This window comes from Leucoraja erinacea, chromosome 15 (genome assembly GCF_028641065.1).
Source record: "Leucoraja erinacea ecotype New England chromosome 15, Leri_hhj_1, whole genome shotgun sequence".
NCBI lineage: Eukaryota > Metazoa > Chordata > Chondrichthyes > Rajiformes > Rajidae > Leucoraja > Leucoraja erinaceus.
Genome location: NC_073391.1, coordinates 32030991 through 32047903, shown reverse-complemented (window position 1 = coordinate 32047903; position 16913 = coordinate 32030991). Strand labels below are relative to the sequence as shown.

The 16913-nt window shown below is 46.7% G+C and overlaps 1 protein-coding gene across 1 annotated transcript in view; it reads right to left on the bottom strand.

Annotated features, from left to right (window-relative positions):
• The window catches only part of armh3 (armadillo like helical domain containing 3), a 111429-nt gene that overhangs the window by 81899 nt on the left and 12617 nt on the right, over nucleotides 1-16913 (bottom strand). Inside the window, exons 3-12 of the mRNA XM_055647048.1 lie at nucleotides 16792-16848; nucleotides 15978-16124; nucleotides 14640-14747; nucleotides 13856-13948; nucleotides 12551-12625; nucleotides 10374-10460; nucleotides 7078-7134; nucleotides 5135-5178; nucleotides 2995-3055; nucleotides 1785-1831 (exon numbers count right to left, since the gene is read on the bottom strand). Coding sequence (XP_055503023.1) covers nucleotides 1785-1831; nucleotides 2995-3055; nucleotides 5135-5178; nucleotides 7078-7134; nucleotides 10374-10460; nucleotides 12551-12625; nucleotides 13856-13948; nucleotides 14640-14747; nucleotides 15978-16124; nucleotides 16792-16848 — 776 coding nt within the window. The remainder of the gene's footprint in view (nucleotides 1-1784; nucleotides 1832-2994; nucleotides 3056-5134; nucleotides 5179-7077; nucleotides 7135-10373; nucleotides 10461-12550; nucleotides 12626-13855; nucleotides 13949-14639; nucleotides 14748-15977; nucleotides 16125-16791; nucleotides 16849-16913) is intronic.

Here is a 16913-nt window from a genome sequence, read left to right as displayed (position 1 = left end):
GCAGCGGTAGAGTTGCTGCTTCGCAGCGCCAGAAGCTCGGGTTCGATCCCGACTACAGGTGCTGGCTCTATGGAGTTTGCATGTTCTTCGTGTGATGGCATGGGTTTTCTCCAGTTGCTCCGGTGTCCTCCCACATTCCTAAGATGTGCAGGCTTGTCAGTTAATTGGCATCCCCAAATGGTGTAAAGTGTGTAGAATAGAACTAGTGTACGGGTGATCCACATGTCTATCCAAAACACCAATCTTAAAAACCACTATCGTACCTGCCTCAACCACCACCTCCAAACACATTCCAGGCACTCACCACTGTCTGTGTAGAAAATCTTGCCATGCACATCTCTTTTAAACTTTGCCTGATGTCATGAAACTTACCATTAGGTCCATGGTAAAGCTGAAGTCTCACCGTATGTACAGCCCTGTCGAAGGGCAAAACTGCAGCCTTCCCATTATCTAAAGCCGTGTTTAAAAGGACATTCTCCTGATTTTGATTTTTTTTTAAAGGAATTGAATTGAATGGTACAACGTGGAAACTGGCCCTTCATCCCACCAATGGCTCGGCCCATGCAAACCATTATACACCCATTCACACGAGCTCAATGTTATCCCACATTCTCATCCACTCCCTGCACATTAGGGGAATTTACAGAGTGGATTAACCTACAAACCCGCACATCTTTGGGATGTGGGAGGAAACCGGAGCACCCGGAAGACACCCACACAGTCACAGGCAGAATGTGCAAACTCCACGTAGATAGCAGCCGAGGTCAGGATTGAACCCGGGTCTCTGGCAGTATGGGGCAGCAGCTCTACCAGCAGCATCATTGTGAAGACCTATGATTACTTTTGCTCTGTTCATTTTGGCCTTTTCTATTACTGATGTCGGTAGCTGTGAAAGGCTGCCGAGTTGAGTCTTGTGAAAGGGTTGCATCAGCGAAAGCTGCCCATAGTGAATCAGGCTCCGGCTAATAGTGTTATCACAGCTTGTGCTGATTAAACACCTCTGCACAACTAATCTAAGCATGTCCTGTGGACCATCAACTACTCCAACAATCAACAGTAACTCTATTTTATCTGAAGAAGGGTCTCGACCCAAAACGTCACCTATTCCTTTTCTCCAGAGATGTTGCCTGACCTGCTGAGTTACTTCAGCATATTGTGGCTATCTTCTCTAATTCATCTCTTCTTTGCTGGGGTCTTCATCCCAAGATAATAAACCCTTTCACGTGTTCCATCTAGACCTTTCCCTTTTATCGCTTACCTCGAGACCTATCCAAACATTTGGCAGAGTTGTGGATAGAGAGGAATGAGGTCAAAGGATCTTTGAGGATACAGACAAGATGGAGTTTAATCTGAACAAGGTTTAGAGATGCAGTGTGGAAACAGGCCCTTTGGCCCACCGAGTCCACACCAACCAGCGATGACCCTGTATACTGGTTCTATGCTCACACTAGCGACAATTTACAGAAGCCAATTACAGAACCTGTATGTTTGTCTTTGGAACGTGGGTGGAAATCCACGCAGTCACAGGGAGAACGTGCAAACTCCTTACAGACAGCATCTGTAGCGAGGATCGAACCCGGGTCTTTGGCGCCGTAAGGCAGCAGCTCTACTGCTGCTCCACTATGCTGCCCCAAAATCAATGGACTGAATGGCCCAATTCTGCTCCTATGTCTTATTTTGGCAACAGAGTGGTACACATTGAACCTTAATTTCCTCCAAATAGCCTTGGAGAAAAATCTTAAAAGTAACACAGAGAAAAAAAAATTCAAAACCAAGTTACTCACTGGACGGAAATCTTTTCCTCAACTTCTGCGATGAACATATTACCCACCTGCATGCAGAGAGGACAGCTGTTAGTTTTCACCCCGCAGCGAGTGACAAGGAGACGTGGAGTAGAAAGGGCGGTGGTGACAGAGAGCTCACGTGGGAGCCACAACGTGAGCAAAATGATAGCTGACTGCAGTGAAAGCCCAATGACAAGTGACAGTGAGAAAGATGGAGTATAAAACCTCAATACATTGTACTTTTGCTCAAACACAGCAGCTTTAACTACTAAACCGCCCAAGGCGCTTCACAGCTGCATTACCAGAATGACATTGATGCAGACAAGACAGCGTGTGGACTGTCACGCAGTTGCAAAGTAAGAAAACAAAATGAGAAAAGAAAAGTACAAGTCAGCCAGTTGAGAAGGAAGTATTTAAGAAGGAACTGCAGATGCTAGAAAATCGAAGGTACACAAAAATGCTGGAGAAACTCAGCGGGTGCAGCAGCATCCATGGAGCGAAGGATTTCCTTCGCTCCATAGATGCTGCTGCACCCGCTGAGTTTCTCCAGCATTTTTGTGTATCTTCACAAAGTATGCCTACTTTGAAGAAGTTCTCCTCATCGCTCTGATGGGAGTTCTGTGAGACCCTCTCTCCCCCCCGTGATTCCTGCTGCTCTTCATCTCTACAACCGTGTTCTGACCCGGACTCGCTACCACAGCCACAATTTGCAACTCATCGATGCTTTTCTCTCACACACTGTCTCTTCACCTCTGGCCTATGTCCAACCATCTGCCTATCAAAAAACCCTTCCTCACCTGCCTCCACCTGCCAAGCTTTGTCCTGCCCTTCTTTCTTCTGGGTCTCCCTCCCCTCCATCCCCGTAGTATCGGAAGACGGGTCCCAACATGAAACGTCACTTGATGTGATCCCTATAGATGCTGCTTGACCCGAGTTACTCCAGCACTTTGTGCCTTTTTTTTGTAAACTGGCACCTGCAGTTTCTTGTTTCTAAATGCCCCATATAAGATAGTCCCATATGCCTGCGTTTGGCCCATATCCTCTAAACCTTTCCTATCCATGTATCTTTCCAAATGTTGTTATTGTCTCTGCCTCAACTACCTTCAATGGCAGCTCGCTCCATACACCATCAGCCTCTGAGTGAAAAAGGAAGGGGGGGGGAAATCAGCATCACTGGTGGAGAAATTGATTGATTTTCCACGGACCTTACCATGTTGGTTAAAGCAGAGAAGAATCCTCCTTGGTTTTCCTCCTCCTTATCTTTGTACTGTCTGTAAAGCAATTGAGGAGGAAAAAAGCAAAGATTTACAACTGTACATGTTTTTTCATGGATTGAAAGGTACAGCGTGGAAACAGGTCCTTCGGCCCACCAAGTCCACACTGACCATCGATCACCCATTCACACTCGTTAACGCCGTCGGTAACATTTCCGGTCGGGGCCCTTCTTCGGAGTCAGGGGCAACACAGTGGTGCAGCGGTAGAGTTGCTGCCTCACAGTGGCAGAGACCCGGATTCAATTCTGATTAAGGATGCTGTCTGTATGGAGTTTGGTTTTCTCTGGGTGCTCAGTTTTCCCCCCACATCCCAAAGCGGCTATCAAACTGTACAACTCGTCCCCCTTCTGTTGAGGAGTAGACTGAGACCGATTCCTCCCTCCCCCTTCCCCAATCTTTCCACATCCCCAATCCTTTCCACTCGTTATTTTAATTTCATGTTTTTGATGTATTTTGTGTTTGTACGATAGTTGGCAGATCAATTTCCCTCCTGGGATAAATAAAGTTCTATCATATCGTATCGTAAGACTGCAGGTTTGTAGGTTAATTGGCTTTGGTAAAATTGTAAACTGTCCCTAATGTGAAGGATAGTGCTGGTGTACAGGGTGATCGCTGGTCAGCGCTGACTCAGTGGGTCAATGGGCCTGTTTCCAGGCTGTATCTCTAAAGTAAAATAAGGGGGCACCGATCCAAAAAGAAACTTTTCCCACCTGCTTGCAGTAAGCAACCCTTTACTTTCCCATTTTCCCACCTGATGCCACAGGATAACAGACTGGCATGGACAGAGCACCGAGTGATCAAACAGGATTGATTGTTTTCTCCCCACCCAAGTCACTCGAGCGTGTAGTCAACTTACTAGCCTGCACAATGTGCCAGGTACATAACAATCTTTCAAACACATTACTTAAACAAAACTCCACTCTGTGTTTTTACTATTTAAAAGGCAAACAAGGTTTGTAATGGTCTTACTTCACACTGCTGAGTCACCTCCAAGTGTTGTTTCAGATGACTAATTATTTTGCTTTGAATGTGAAGATAAATGAGCTAACCATTCTGCCTTGGGAATCCGCGGCAAGACGAACAGGCTGCAACCTGCTGGTTTTGGCAATTACTTGCGAAATGGTGGCCAAGGCAGAAGATGTAACACTCTTCTCTTTATCCCCTCTCGCCCACTGCAGTTGCAGTGCACCTTGAAATTAACGCAGTGGAAGCAACCCAGCATATACAAGGGCTGGCCTTGGGCCTGGCCTCGCAAACTACTGTCTCAGATGGATGAATCACTTGTTAGCCAGGCTGACACTCTTCACACTAACCCCATGTCCTTACTGCTGAGTCCACACTCTAATGAGTCATAGAGTCGTACAGCATGGAAACAGGTCCAACAGCCCAACATGCCCATGCTGACCAACATGCCTCATTTACACTAGTCTGCGTTTGGCCCATATCCCACCAAACCTTTCCTATCCATGTACCCGTGCAAATATCTTTTAAATGTTGTCATAGTACCTATTGCTCCATAGATGCTGCTGCACCCACTGAGTTTCTCCAAGCACTTTTGTCTACTTTCCTATCCATGTATCTATCCAAATGTTATTGTCTCTGCCTCAACTACATTCTCTGGCAGCTCGTTCCATACATCATCAGCCTCTGAGTGAAAAAGGAGTGAAAAACTACCCCCTCTGGCAGCTTGTTCAATATACCCATGGCCCTGTGTGAAAATGTTGCCTCTTGGGTTCCTTTTAAATCTTTCTCCACTCACCTTAAAGTTCTATCCTCAGATTTTTGATTCTCCTACTCTGAGAAAAAGGCTGTGTATTTGCCCAATCTGTAACCGTCGTGATTTTATACCCCTCTATAAGATCACCCCTCGGCATTCCTGCCCTCCAAGCAATAAAGCCCTAGCCTGTTTAACCTTTCCCATTTGCCCAGGCCCTCATCCTTCCAGCCGGCAACACCCTGACAATAGTGAACATCAGCCAACACAAGCCTGGCCCTGGGTCACACGATACCTGTCTCTCCATCAGCAAACCTCTTGAACCAATACACAGTTCATGCGGGAGGATCCTTTGTACAAACCTGTTGTATTCCGTCAATGCTTGCGAGATGACCAGGCCCATTCCCTGCAACACAAAGACGGGACACAGTTAACATTCGAGCTCAATTATCCTATTTGAGGAAACATTGAATCATCTAATTTTAGCTAACTAAGCTACAACTCTTTATTTTCCCTGCCTCTCTTCTTTCTGTCCCACCTGGACTCTCACCTATTTCTCCCCCCCCCAACCCCCTGCACCAATATTCCTTTCTCAGCCTTCACTATTCACAACTCTTATCCTTATCACACACTTTTTGTCGTTTAGTCTCTGGCCCTAGTCCAACAATCAGCCTATCAAAACTGTCCCCTCACCTGTGTCTCCAACTCTACTTTTGATTTTGTTTTGTGCCAATAAGTGGCATTAAGGGGAAATGTACAGCAGGCAGTCGAACAACCAGCGTGTGTTTGGGGCCCTCACCTGTAACCACCCTATTACTTGCCACACTTTTCCCTGCCCCTCCACTTTTCTCACCCCCCCCTCCCCACAATCAGTCTGAAGAGGGGTCCCAACCCAAAACGTCACCTATCCATGTTCCCCAACGATGCTGCATGGCCTGCTGAGTTGCTCCAGCACTTTGTGTGTGTGTTTTTTTTTTAAACCACTAGCTCATCTTTTTCACGCAGGTCCGTAATCAAAAAAATACGCAGTGCTGGAACATCTGAGCGGGTCAGGCAGCATCTCTAGAGAACATGGAGAGGTGACGTTATGGTTGAGACCATTCTTCAGCCTCAAAACATTGTCGGCTACTTTTTTCACTCTTCCCTCTACCCCACCATGATGCGCAGCCATTTCTCTCCTTCCCCCTCTCTGTCCCCTCCGAGTTATATTCCTTTCTCGGGCTTCACAATTGTCACATGGTCTACCTTATCTCACTCTTATTGTCACTTCATCTCTGGCCTTTGACCAACCATCTGTGAATGTTGTCTTTTACCCAGAGCAGGGGAATCAAAATCCAGAGGTCACAGGTTTAAGGTGAGGGGGGAAAGATTTAATAGGAACCCAAGGGAAACTGTTTCCACTCAGAGGATGGTGGGCATATGGAACTAGCTGCCAGAGGAGGTAGTTAAGGCTGGTACTCCAACAGCATTTAAAAGATACTTGGACCGGTACATGGATAGGAAATATAGGATAGGGATATGGACCAAACGCAGGCAGATGGGTTGATTTTTTGGTTGAAGGGTCAGTTTCCAGGCTGTATGACTATGACCATTGTTTCAACTAGTAGGAGAGTCCAGGACCAGAGGCCACAGCCTCAGAATAAAAGAACGTACTTTCAGAAAGATGAGGAGGAATTTCTTTAGTCAGAGGGTGGTGAACCTATGGAATTCATTGTCACAGAAGGCTGTGGAGGCCTTCGATGGATATTTGTAAGGCGGAGAATGACAGGGTGGTCTTAATTAGTAAGGGTGTTAGGGTTTATGGGGAGAAGGCAGGAAACAGGTTTGAGAGGGAAAGATAGATCAGCCATGATTGAATGACAAGAGTAGATTTGAAGGGCACAATGGCCTAATTCTACTCCTATCACTTATAATCATGAGTTTCTCTAGCACTATTTGATTTACTGTACAAATGTGTCCTACATATATCTGAAGTATAACCTTGCTGCTCTTGTATTCAATTCCCCTCACAATAAACACCAACAATCTGTGAGCTTCCTAATTACTTGCTACACCTGCATTCTAGCCTCTGGCAAACCACGCACTGTGACATTCCTCTACCTCCCTTCCAGAGACCTGCAGTCTCGCACCGTTCGGATAATGTGCTTCCTATTAATTTTATCTCTGGAGATCTGCCTCCAGACAAGGCTGGAAGGGGAAGGAAGGCTCCTGCAGGCTCCTGCAGGACTCCCCGCCTCCCCCTCGTCCCCCCCCCCCCCCCCCCCCCCCCCCCCCCCGTGGCAGGTCAGCAGCTGTTTGTACTCACGTTTAACGTGGCCTCGTCATCAACAATGGACAACTTCACAATGTACGGGTTCACCGACTGCAAGACAAGACACCACATGTTAACCGAGTTGTGATGCTCCTTAACTCTACTATAACAGGCAAGTGGTACATAACTGTGAAAGCATATTACTCCAGATTTAGGGACAGTTTCTTCCCAACAGTCATCAGGCAACTGAACCACCCGATCATCAACTACAGAGCAGTCCTGACCTCCCATCTACCTCATTGGAGACCTTCGGACCATCTTTAATCAGATTTTACTGGGCTTTATTTTGCACTAAATGTTATTCCCTTTATCCTGTATCTGTACACTTTGGACGGCTTGATTATAATCAAGGTAGACACAAAATGCTGGAGTAACTCAGCCGGACAGGCAGCATCACTGGAGAGAAGGAACGGGTGACGTTTCGGGTCGTGACTCTTCTTCAGACTGATGTCAGGGGAGTGGGTGGGACAGTGATAGAATGCAGTCGGAGACTGTAAGACTGTTGTGAGAACTGGGAAGGGAGAGGGGATAGAGAGAGAGGGAAAGCAAGGGCTATTTGAAGTTAGAGAAGTCAATGTTCATACCGCTGGGGTACCTTGTACCTTGACAGGTGTAAGCTACCCAAGTGAATTATGAGGTTCTGTTCCTCCAATTTGTGTTGGGCCTCACTCTGACAATGGAGGAAGCCCAGGACAGAAAGGTCAGATTGGGAATGGGAGGGGGAGTTAAAGTGCTGAGCAACTGGGAGATCAGGTAGGTTAAGGCGGACTAAGCGGAGGTGTTCAGCGAAACGATTGCCGAGCCTGCGTTTGGTCTCACTGATGCATCAGAAAAACGATCGCCAAGCCTGCATTTGGTCTTGCTATATATAGTCTTTCTGCTGACTGAATCCCATGCAACAAAAAAGCTTTCCACTGTACCTCGGCACACGTGGCAATAAACTAAACTAAATAATTCTCAAGTAACAATGACGAGATTTGAACTCACTACTTTTGATACTGACAACCTCCCCAGCGGAAGACCAGGGAGTGGCATCGTGTGATCGATCATCTGCTCCAAATGTGCACTGTGGACGGCTCGATTGCAATCACGTATAGTCTTTTTGCTGACTGTTGCACTCAACATAAAGGCTTTTCACTGTTTATCAGTACAAGTGCCAATAATACACTAAACTATATTGTGTGATGTATAACAACACTACATTACTACAACAGCATTTAAAAAAACACTTGGACAGGTAGATGGATAGGAAAGGTTTAGAGGGAAATGGGCGTGGGGCCAAAAGTGCCTGTTTCTATGGTGTATAACTCAATGATCCGCTGAGTTCCACCAGCACCTTTTGTTTTACTGTACACTTTTTTCCAGATGTGGTCCACCTGTATATCTGAAGTATAACCTTGTTACCTATGTATTATATATTTCTACCAGCTTAGATGTGCATCTTGACGAGTTGTGTCGAAGGGCTTGTTTCCTTGCTATATGAATCTGTGAGTCTCTGAATCTAGGTTTAATGGTCTGTTATACTGTGCGTAATGAGGTAGCTATAAAAATTGCACATTAACTGGTCTGTACCAGATTCCACAGTAATTACTTGTATTTATATCTCATTCACTAGATAAAAGATTACTTTTAGCCTGCAAATAAATTTTAAAAAAGCATTCCTATTAATTTTTATCCAGATGCCTGGCTATGGTTAGACTTTCCGAGCTTAAAGTGCCATGTTAAATTCAACCTCCATAGAATGTAAGGGCATAGCTTCAGTGAGGGGCAAGAGGTTCAGAGGTGATGTAACAAAGAACTTTGTCACTCAGAGATACAGCATGGAAACAGGCCCTTCGGCCTACCGAGTCCACACTGACCATCAATCACCCATTCACACTAGTTCTATGTTATCCCGCTTTCTCATCCGCTCCCTACATACTTGACCAACGGAGGAAACCCAAGCGGTCGCAGGGAGAACATATAAACTCCAAACACAGACAGCACCGGAGGTCAGGATTGAACCAGGGTCTCTGGCGCGGTGAGGCAGTGTCTCCACCAGCTGATGTCACTGCATCACAATGTGAAATACACTGCCTGAGGAGGTGATGGAGTCAGGTACCCTCACAACATTAACATGTATCTAGACGCCGTGGCACAAAAGCATACAGTCCAAGTGTTGCAAATGGGATTAGTGCGGACAGATTGTTGATGGTCACGATGAATATAATGGGCTGATTTCGCATGTTGCAAAATTATGAAAAAAAACTGTGCTTGCTTCATTAATTTTATTATGCTGTAAAAGCCAAGCCTAATGCATGCCAAATTGCCAGGATTAGTTTGAACATTCAACTTAAAAAAAAAAGAGAGAATTTATTGTGCGGCGCAGTGGCGCAGCTGGTAGAGCCTCTGTCTCACAGCGAGAGACCCTGGTTTGATCCTGAACACGGGTGATGTCTGTGTGGATTTTGCATGTTCGCCCTGTGTGACTGCGTGAGTTTCCTACTAGTGCTCCGGTTTCCTCCCAAATCCCGAAGTTAATTGGCCCTCTGTAAATTACCCCCTAGTTTGAAGAGAAGGGGATAACGGAGAACTAGCGTGAATGGGAGATCAATGGTCAGTGCCGACTCAGTGGGGCTTAAGGCATGTTTCCAAGCTGTATCTCCAAAGCAAAGATATAGTGATAAACCTTGCTTTGCACATAGGCCAGACAATACAGATCATACAGAACATAGTGTTACAGTTGCAGAGAAAGTACAGATTTTAAAAAGTGTAAGGGTTTCGATGAGGTACAATGTGGGAATCGGGAATATGTCCTTTGCATACGAGATGGCCGTTGAAGAACAGTGGGGGAAGAAACTGTTCTTGAAACTGCTGGAACTTTAAAGCTTTGGTAACGTATGCCAAAAGGGAATTGGGGGGGGGGGGGGAAGAGGGGGAATATGTTCATAAGTCAAAGGAGCTCCGCCATCTTATCTATCTTTCCCACGCAATCCCATTATCCTGCCTTCGCCACACGACCTTTGGCGTTCTTACTAATCAAGAACCTATCAATCTCCACTTTAAAAACACCCAATGACCTGGCCTCCACAGCCGTGAGTGGCAATGAATTCCACAGATTCGCCACCCACTGACTAAAGAAGTATCTCCATTCTAAACGTACGTCCTTGTATTCAGAGGCTGTGCCCTCTGTTCCTAGACTATAACATAATGCTTTCTGTCTTAGTATCACTTATAGGATGAGTTCGGGTGAAGGGAGGGGGTGGGGGCGGTGAGGGAGAATCACTGAATCTTTCCACAGAGACCCTTACCTCATACTTTCTGTAGTTAACAAGCAGCGCCAGGAGCACGACCCCATCGTAACCGTGCTGCACTCTGCTGGATGCCACCGAGAGAATCTGCAACAGCAGAGAGGAAAAGATTAAGTGGGATAACACAGAACTGATGTGAACGGGTGATCGATGGTCAGCGTGGTCCTGATGGGCCAAAAGACCGGTTTCCATGTTGTACCTTAAAACTAAACTAAAGTTACTCACTGCTTTAGCACATTACTCCAGAGCTCTTTGTATTGACCCGCCCCAGCACATGTGGTAGTGTTACACAGGAGTCATTCACCCCAGTAAGTGGCTGATCGTCTTATGTACAGGGGTGCACCCTACTACCCGATATCCAAGCAAACTCTGGTGTAAACTTGTGATACAACATGAGCATTTAAAAAACAAAATGCTGTTGCGCTTGGAAATATGGGTTTCAGCTGTCTCCTCCCCACCATAATTAATGTGATGAAGGGTCTCGTCCCGTAACGTCGCCTGTCCATTCCCTCCACAGATGCTGCCTGATTTCTGAGTTCCTCCAGCACTTTATGCTTTTTCCTCACTCTACCACGTTGCCTTTGAGCAGATATGACAATGTACCATTGTAACATTGGAGGACGGCACCATCTGGTGGCAGGCCAGATTGCACGGATTCTTCCACTTAAAGCAGCAGTGATCTAAACATTATACAGATCCAAAGTCGACTGCGGAAGTCAGCTATGGGAATGCATCTGCTGGCTCCGGCCGGGCCGGAGTACCAGAACCCCGGCCGCATGTGACAAATTCGGCCTGCCGAATGGCGCGGAAGTCCCGATGAAGTTGAGATCGGCCGCCTGACCCGGCTTAAACGCCACATTTTCGGTGGGACTTCTGGGAGGGATTATGTCTGGGTTAAACGCGGGACTGGAACAGCAATTGCTGGAGAATCTGTGATGAACCTGTACGATGTAGGTACACGTAGTTCTGCAATAATGCTATAGCTGCATTTCTACAAAACCTGTGTTATAGAAATCGCATTATGCAGACAATTGTATCTATGAAGGTTGGGGGGCTAAAGAGTTTCGCACTCGCAATAATAAGTTATTTTTCCTGCAGGTTTTTCAAAAAGGGTCTTTTCAATTGCAATAAGTATACACTTGTAAGCTAAAAATAATAAAGCCCATCTTATTCTATTGCACAATTACATGCACAATTACATGTCAACTTCAATGACCATTCAGTAGCAACTGTGTTCTTAAAGGGCCTGAATCACTTACACAACTTTTTCGGCGACCTATGACGGGTGCCGGCAGTCGCCGAAAATTTTCAACATGTTGAAAATTCAGCAGCGACCAGAAAGACGCTACGACTCTGTGGGTGACTAGACTACTCACAACCATACAGGCGACCCTTCTGTAATTCCTGTTACCTTACAATTTACTAAGTTTGTACGACAATGTTTAGTTTAGACATGCAGCATGGTAACAGACCCTTTGGCCCACTGAGTCCACACAAACCATTGATCACCCGTTCAAACTAGTTCTGTGTTATCTCACTTCCATGTCCATTTCCTTTGCATTAGAGACAATTTACAGAGGGGCAATTAACCTACAAACTCGCGCGTCTTTGGGGTGTGGGAGGAAACTGATGCGCCCTGAGGAAACCCACGCGGTCACAGGGAGAACATGCAAACCCCACACACAGACAGTACCCAAGGTCAGGATCAAACCTGGGTCTCTGGCGCTGTAAGGCAGATGCTTTACCCGCTACACCCCATAATGTGCACAGCAGATCCCACAGCACGATAATATCAGCCGGATAATCTGTTTCAGTGGCGTTGATTGTGGAATTAATATTCATCGGGCCCCTGTAAAGAAAACTCCACTGCTCCTCTCAAAATGGTGTAAGGATTACTCCCCACTGAGAGGGAATGGTTCAACATCTCATCTCAGCAACCACCAACTGTGGTGGAACAATCCCACCTCAAGTAACGTAAGATAGGTGTAAAATGCAGGAGTAACTCAGCGGGACAGGCAGCATCTCTGGAGAGAAGGAATGGGTGACGTTTCGGGTCGAGACCCTTCTTCAGACTGGAGCTGAAGATTGACTCATGAAAGTTAATGCTGACTCGACTGCATAATGAAATGATACATCCGTCTCAGGGTTTTATAACGGAGGATGAAGGCGTTGCTCACCTGAAGAATGGCTTCAAAAATACTGTTAATCATCACGTACTCCAAGATTGTGTTCTGGCTGATATTGTCTGTAACCTGCCAATGAGAGAGAAATGGCTGGTGACGGACCAGAGAACTCTGCTTGCATGATCGCATGTGTGGCCAGCAGGAGTCATCAGTGAGTAACATCCACAATGATGGTGCTCCTGTGGCCAAGCTCCAATGTAATAAGGTGGGACTGGACATAGGAGGAAGTTGGAGTGAACGGGGGGGTTTGGGACGGACGTGGGAGTGGCGGGAAAAAGGATAAGGAAGAAATTATTTAGTCAGAGGGTGGCGAATCTGTGGAATTCGTGGAGTCTGCCATTAGGTATTTTTAAAGTGGAGATTGACAGATTTTTGATCAGTAAGGGCATCAAAGGTTTCGGGGAGAAGGCAGGAGAATTGGATTGAGAGGGAAAGATAGATCGGCCATGATTCAATGGCAGAGTAGACTAAGTGTGCCAAATGGCCTAATTCTGTTCCTATGGCTGATGAGGGAAGACAACAGCACCCCATCCTCCTTTACATTCCTTTGACATTTGCTCTACCCTCTGAAGATTGTGGTAGGGTGTTTGGGGGGAGGGGCGAGGGAGGAGTGGGAGTGGAGGATAATATCCCATCCCCCTCAACATTCTTCCCAGAGAGACCACCTTGACATCTGCACTCTTCCCTTTGAAGATCAAGGGATGAGGTTTAGTTTGGAGAGATACAGCACGGAAACAAGCCCTGCGGCCCGTGCCGACCAGTGATCCCTGCACACCAACACTATCCTACACCCACTAGGGGCAATTAAAAAAAAAAAAATTACCAAGCCAATTAACCTACAAACCTGTGTCTTTGGAGTGTGGGAGGAAACCGAAGATCTCAGGGAAAAACCCACGCAGGTCACGGGGAGAACATACAAATTCCGAGCAAACAGCACTCTTGGTCGGGATCGAACCCGGGTCTCCGGCGCTGCATTCGGTGTAAGGCAGCAACTCTACTGCTGCGCCACCGTGACTGCAGGGGAGGGGGAGGGAAGAGAGGGGGGTGGTAAGGAGGACCATGGTGGGAGTTGGAGGAACCGTCAACATCTTTCCCAGAGGGATAACCTTGACGTCTGTGCTCCACCCTCTGTTGATCATAAAGGAAAGGAAGATGGGGGGGTGGGTGGGTAGAGATATATTGTGAGGAGTATGGAGGGTTGGAGAGTTGGGACGGGGGTCAAGGAGGGGAAAAGAGGACTGCGTGTCAGGCACCGAGCACTCAGGGAGATACCCCAACCTGACTGGAAGGTTTTCTTACCGTGACCAGACAGAGCAGCAGCTTCAGGCAGAGACTCTTCAAGCTCTCCGAACCATCTCCGCACAGCAACGCGTCCAAACTTTCCACCAGGTTCTAGGATTCCAAGCAAACAATCCACCATCGTTCTTCAAACTACTGCACAATCCACGTCTGCTTTTGACGGCACTTGTCCTGCACTCGCGGGGTTTAGAAGGTTGGGGGGGGATCTGATTGAAACTTACCGAAAAGTTAAAGGCCTGGATAGAGTGGATGTGGAGAGGATGTTTCCACTAGTGGGAGAGTCAAGGACCAGAGGTGATAGCCACAGAATAAAATTAAAGTTCCTTTTTGGAAGATGAGGAGGAATTTCTTTAGTCAGAGTGGTGAATCTGTGGAATTGATTGCCACAGAAGGCTGTGGAGGCCAAGTCAGTGGGTATTTTTTAAGGCAGAGATAGATAGATTCTCAATTAGTACGGGTGTCAGGGGTTATGGGGAGAAGGCTGGAGAATGGGATTGAGAGGGAAAGATAGATCAGCCATGACAGAATGGCGGAGTAGATTTGATGGGCTGAATGACCTAATTCTGCTGCTATCACTTATGAATGGAATCACTGCAGAACCAGAGCCTGCACTCCACCAGTCAGAAAAGTAAATTAGCGGGAGACACAGTCCGGAGGTCACTCGTCCCGACTTTCACCAACCAACTGAAACCCTAATCCCACTCCCCTCAACCCCAACAATTACCGCTTACACAAAGCACCCACCTCCCTCCCTCCCAGCCGCCCGGCCACCCCAAAGACTCACCTTCATCCTGAGCTCCGCCTTGTCAAAGCCCATCAACATGTTGATGATGTCGAAGCCGGAGGTCGCCTTGTTTTTCTGATGGACTCCCCGGATCAGTGCACATAGTGTCTGGAGGGGAAGTGGGGAAACAGGCAGAGAAACCGTCACCAGCAGGCAGCGGATATTAATTCCTGCAATCCCGGAGGATGAGGGGTGATCCTGTACAGGGTAAATATACAGGATTGAGGGGCCTGAGCTATACGGAGAAGTTGAGCAGGCCTCTATCCATGGGAGCGCAGGAGGATGAGGGGTGATCTAAAAGAGGTTTATATCATGAGAAGAATAGATAGGGTACATACAGTTTTTTCACACAGGAATCAAGAACCAGGGGGCATAGGTTTAAGGTGAGGGGGGGGGAAAACATTTAACAGGAACCGGAGGGGCAACTTTTTACACAAAAGGTGCCGGGAGTATGAAACGAGCTGCCGATGATAGTTGAGGCAGGTATCGCAATATTTAAAATACATTCGGACAGATACGTGGATAGGATAGTTTAAAGGGCTATGGGCCAAACGTTGGCAGGTGGGATTACTGGAGATGGGGTACGGTTGGGAGGCGTGGGAAAGCTGGGCCTAAGGGCCTGTCTCCACACTGGATGACCTGCGACTCATTCCTCTTTCACCACCAAACCTGGGGCAGCCAACAGGAAGCAGGAACAAAAGAACCACTGTTTGCGCATCAGAACTGGAATATTCCCTCCAGCAAAACTGACATTTCTTTATATTTGCCTACAGCTTGCAAAAATGTGCCAAATATATAATGTGGCCCTCATGCTGAAAAGTTTAGAGGCTCCTGGAATAGAGAGATATGGATCATGTACAGGCAGATGAGATCAGTTTAACTTGGTATCATGTTCGGCACCGACATTGGGAACAGAAGGGCCCGATCTTGTGCTTTTCGGTTCGGTGTTTTATTATTACTAAAAAATATATGGTCATTATTTCGCTGTCAATTGTGGAAGCTTGCTGTGCACAAATTTGTTGCCATATCTCTCTGTCTCTCTCTACACTTTAAAGGTAAAGCACATGGGATGTCCTGAAAAGCACGTGAATGTGCAATGCAAATCATATTTATGTCAGTCTTTCCTTCATGGCTTCTCCCACTGTGTGGTGAAGATCACAGGGATGGGAAAGCACGAGAATGATCACGTGGAAGAGGAGGGGGCGAGGCAAAAACACAGGCCGAAGCCCACTTAAGGTCTACAACACGAACAACAAGGTCTTTAGTTTGGAGATGCAGCATGGGAACAGGCCCTTCGGCCAACCGAGTCCATGCTGACCAATAATCCATACACCTTACCTGCAATGCATTCACCACTTTAATCTGGTGCTCTTCGTTTAAGGCCACTATACAGTGCTGGAAGAGGCTGTTGATATTATCCTTCAGCTTCATCAGTTCTTCGCCATCCACAGACTCCAGCTTCGTCTCCAAATACTCAAGGTTCACCTAAAATGTGCAGGGTGGAGATTAACGGTTGATACTTCAGCTCATGGACTTTAATTCACAAAGTTTAAAAGAGATGTACGGGGCAAGTTTGTTTTGCTTTACACGGAGTGCGATGGGTTCCTGGAATGTGCTGCCAGTGGTGCTGGTGAAAGCATCTATGATATTAGTTTTAGGAGGCTTTTAGATAGGCTCATGGATATGCAGGGAAAGGTGGGATATGGATCACGTGCAGGCAGGGGAGATTAGTTTAACTTGGCATCATTTTCAGTACAGACATTGTGGGCTGAAGGGCCTGTTCCTGTGCTGTACTGTTTTTTATCTACACATGCAATCTGCAATTTCCATTTTAGTACATATCTATGAACACAGGAGACCTGGGTTCGATCCTGACTATGGGCGCTGTCTGTATAGAGTTAGTACATTCTCCCTGTGATCACGTGATTTTTCTCCGGATGCTCCGGTTCTTCCCAAACTTCAAAGAAGTACAAGTTTGTAGGTTAATTGTCTTCTGTAAATTGTAAAGAGTCCCAAGTGTGCAGGATAGTGCTGGCGCACACCAGTCGGCACAGACTCAGTGGGCCGAAGGAACTGTTTCCACGCTGTATCTCAAGTCTAAAGCATCAGTCAAACAGACCAGCACCACAAGAAAGAACAAACTGCAACTAACCTTCATCAGGAAGAGTTCCTCCCAGAATCGAGGACAATTCTTAGCTGGATCTTCATGCTGTGACAGAAATAACATCGCCACGTTATGTTAAAGTCGGCATACAAAAAATCTACTCGTTTCTC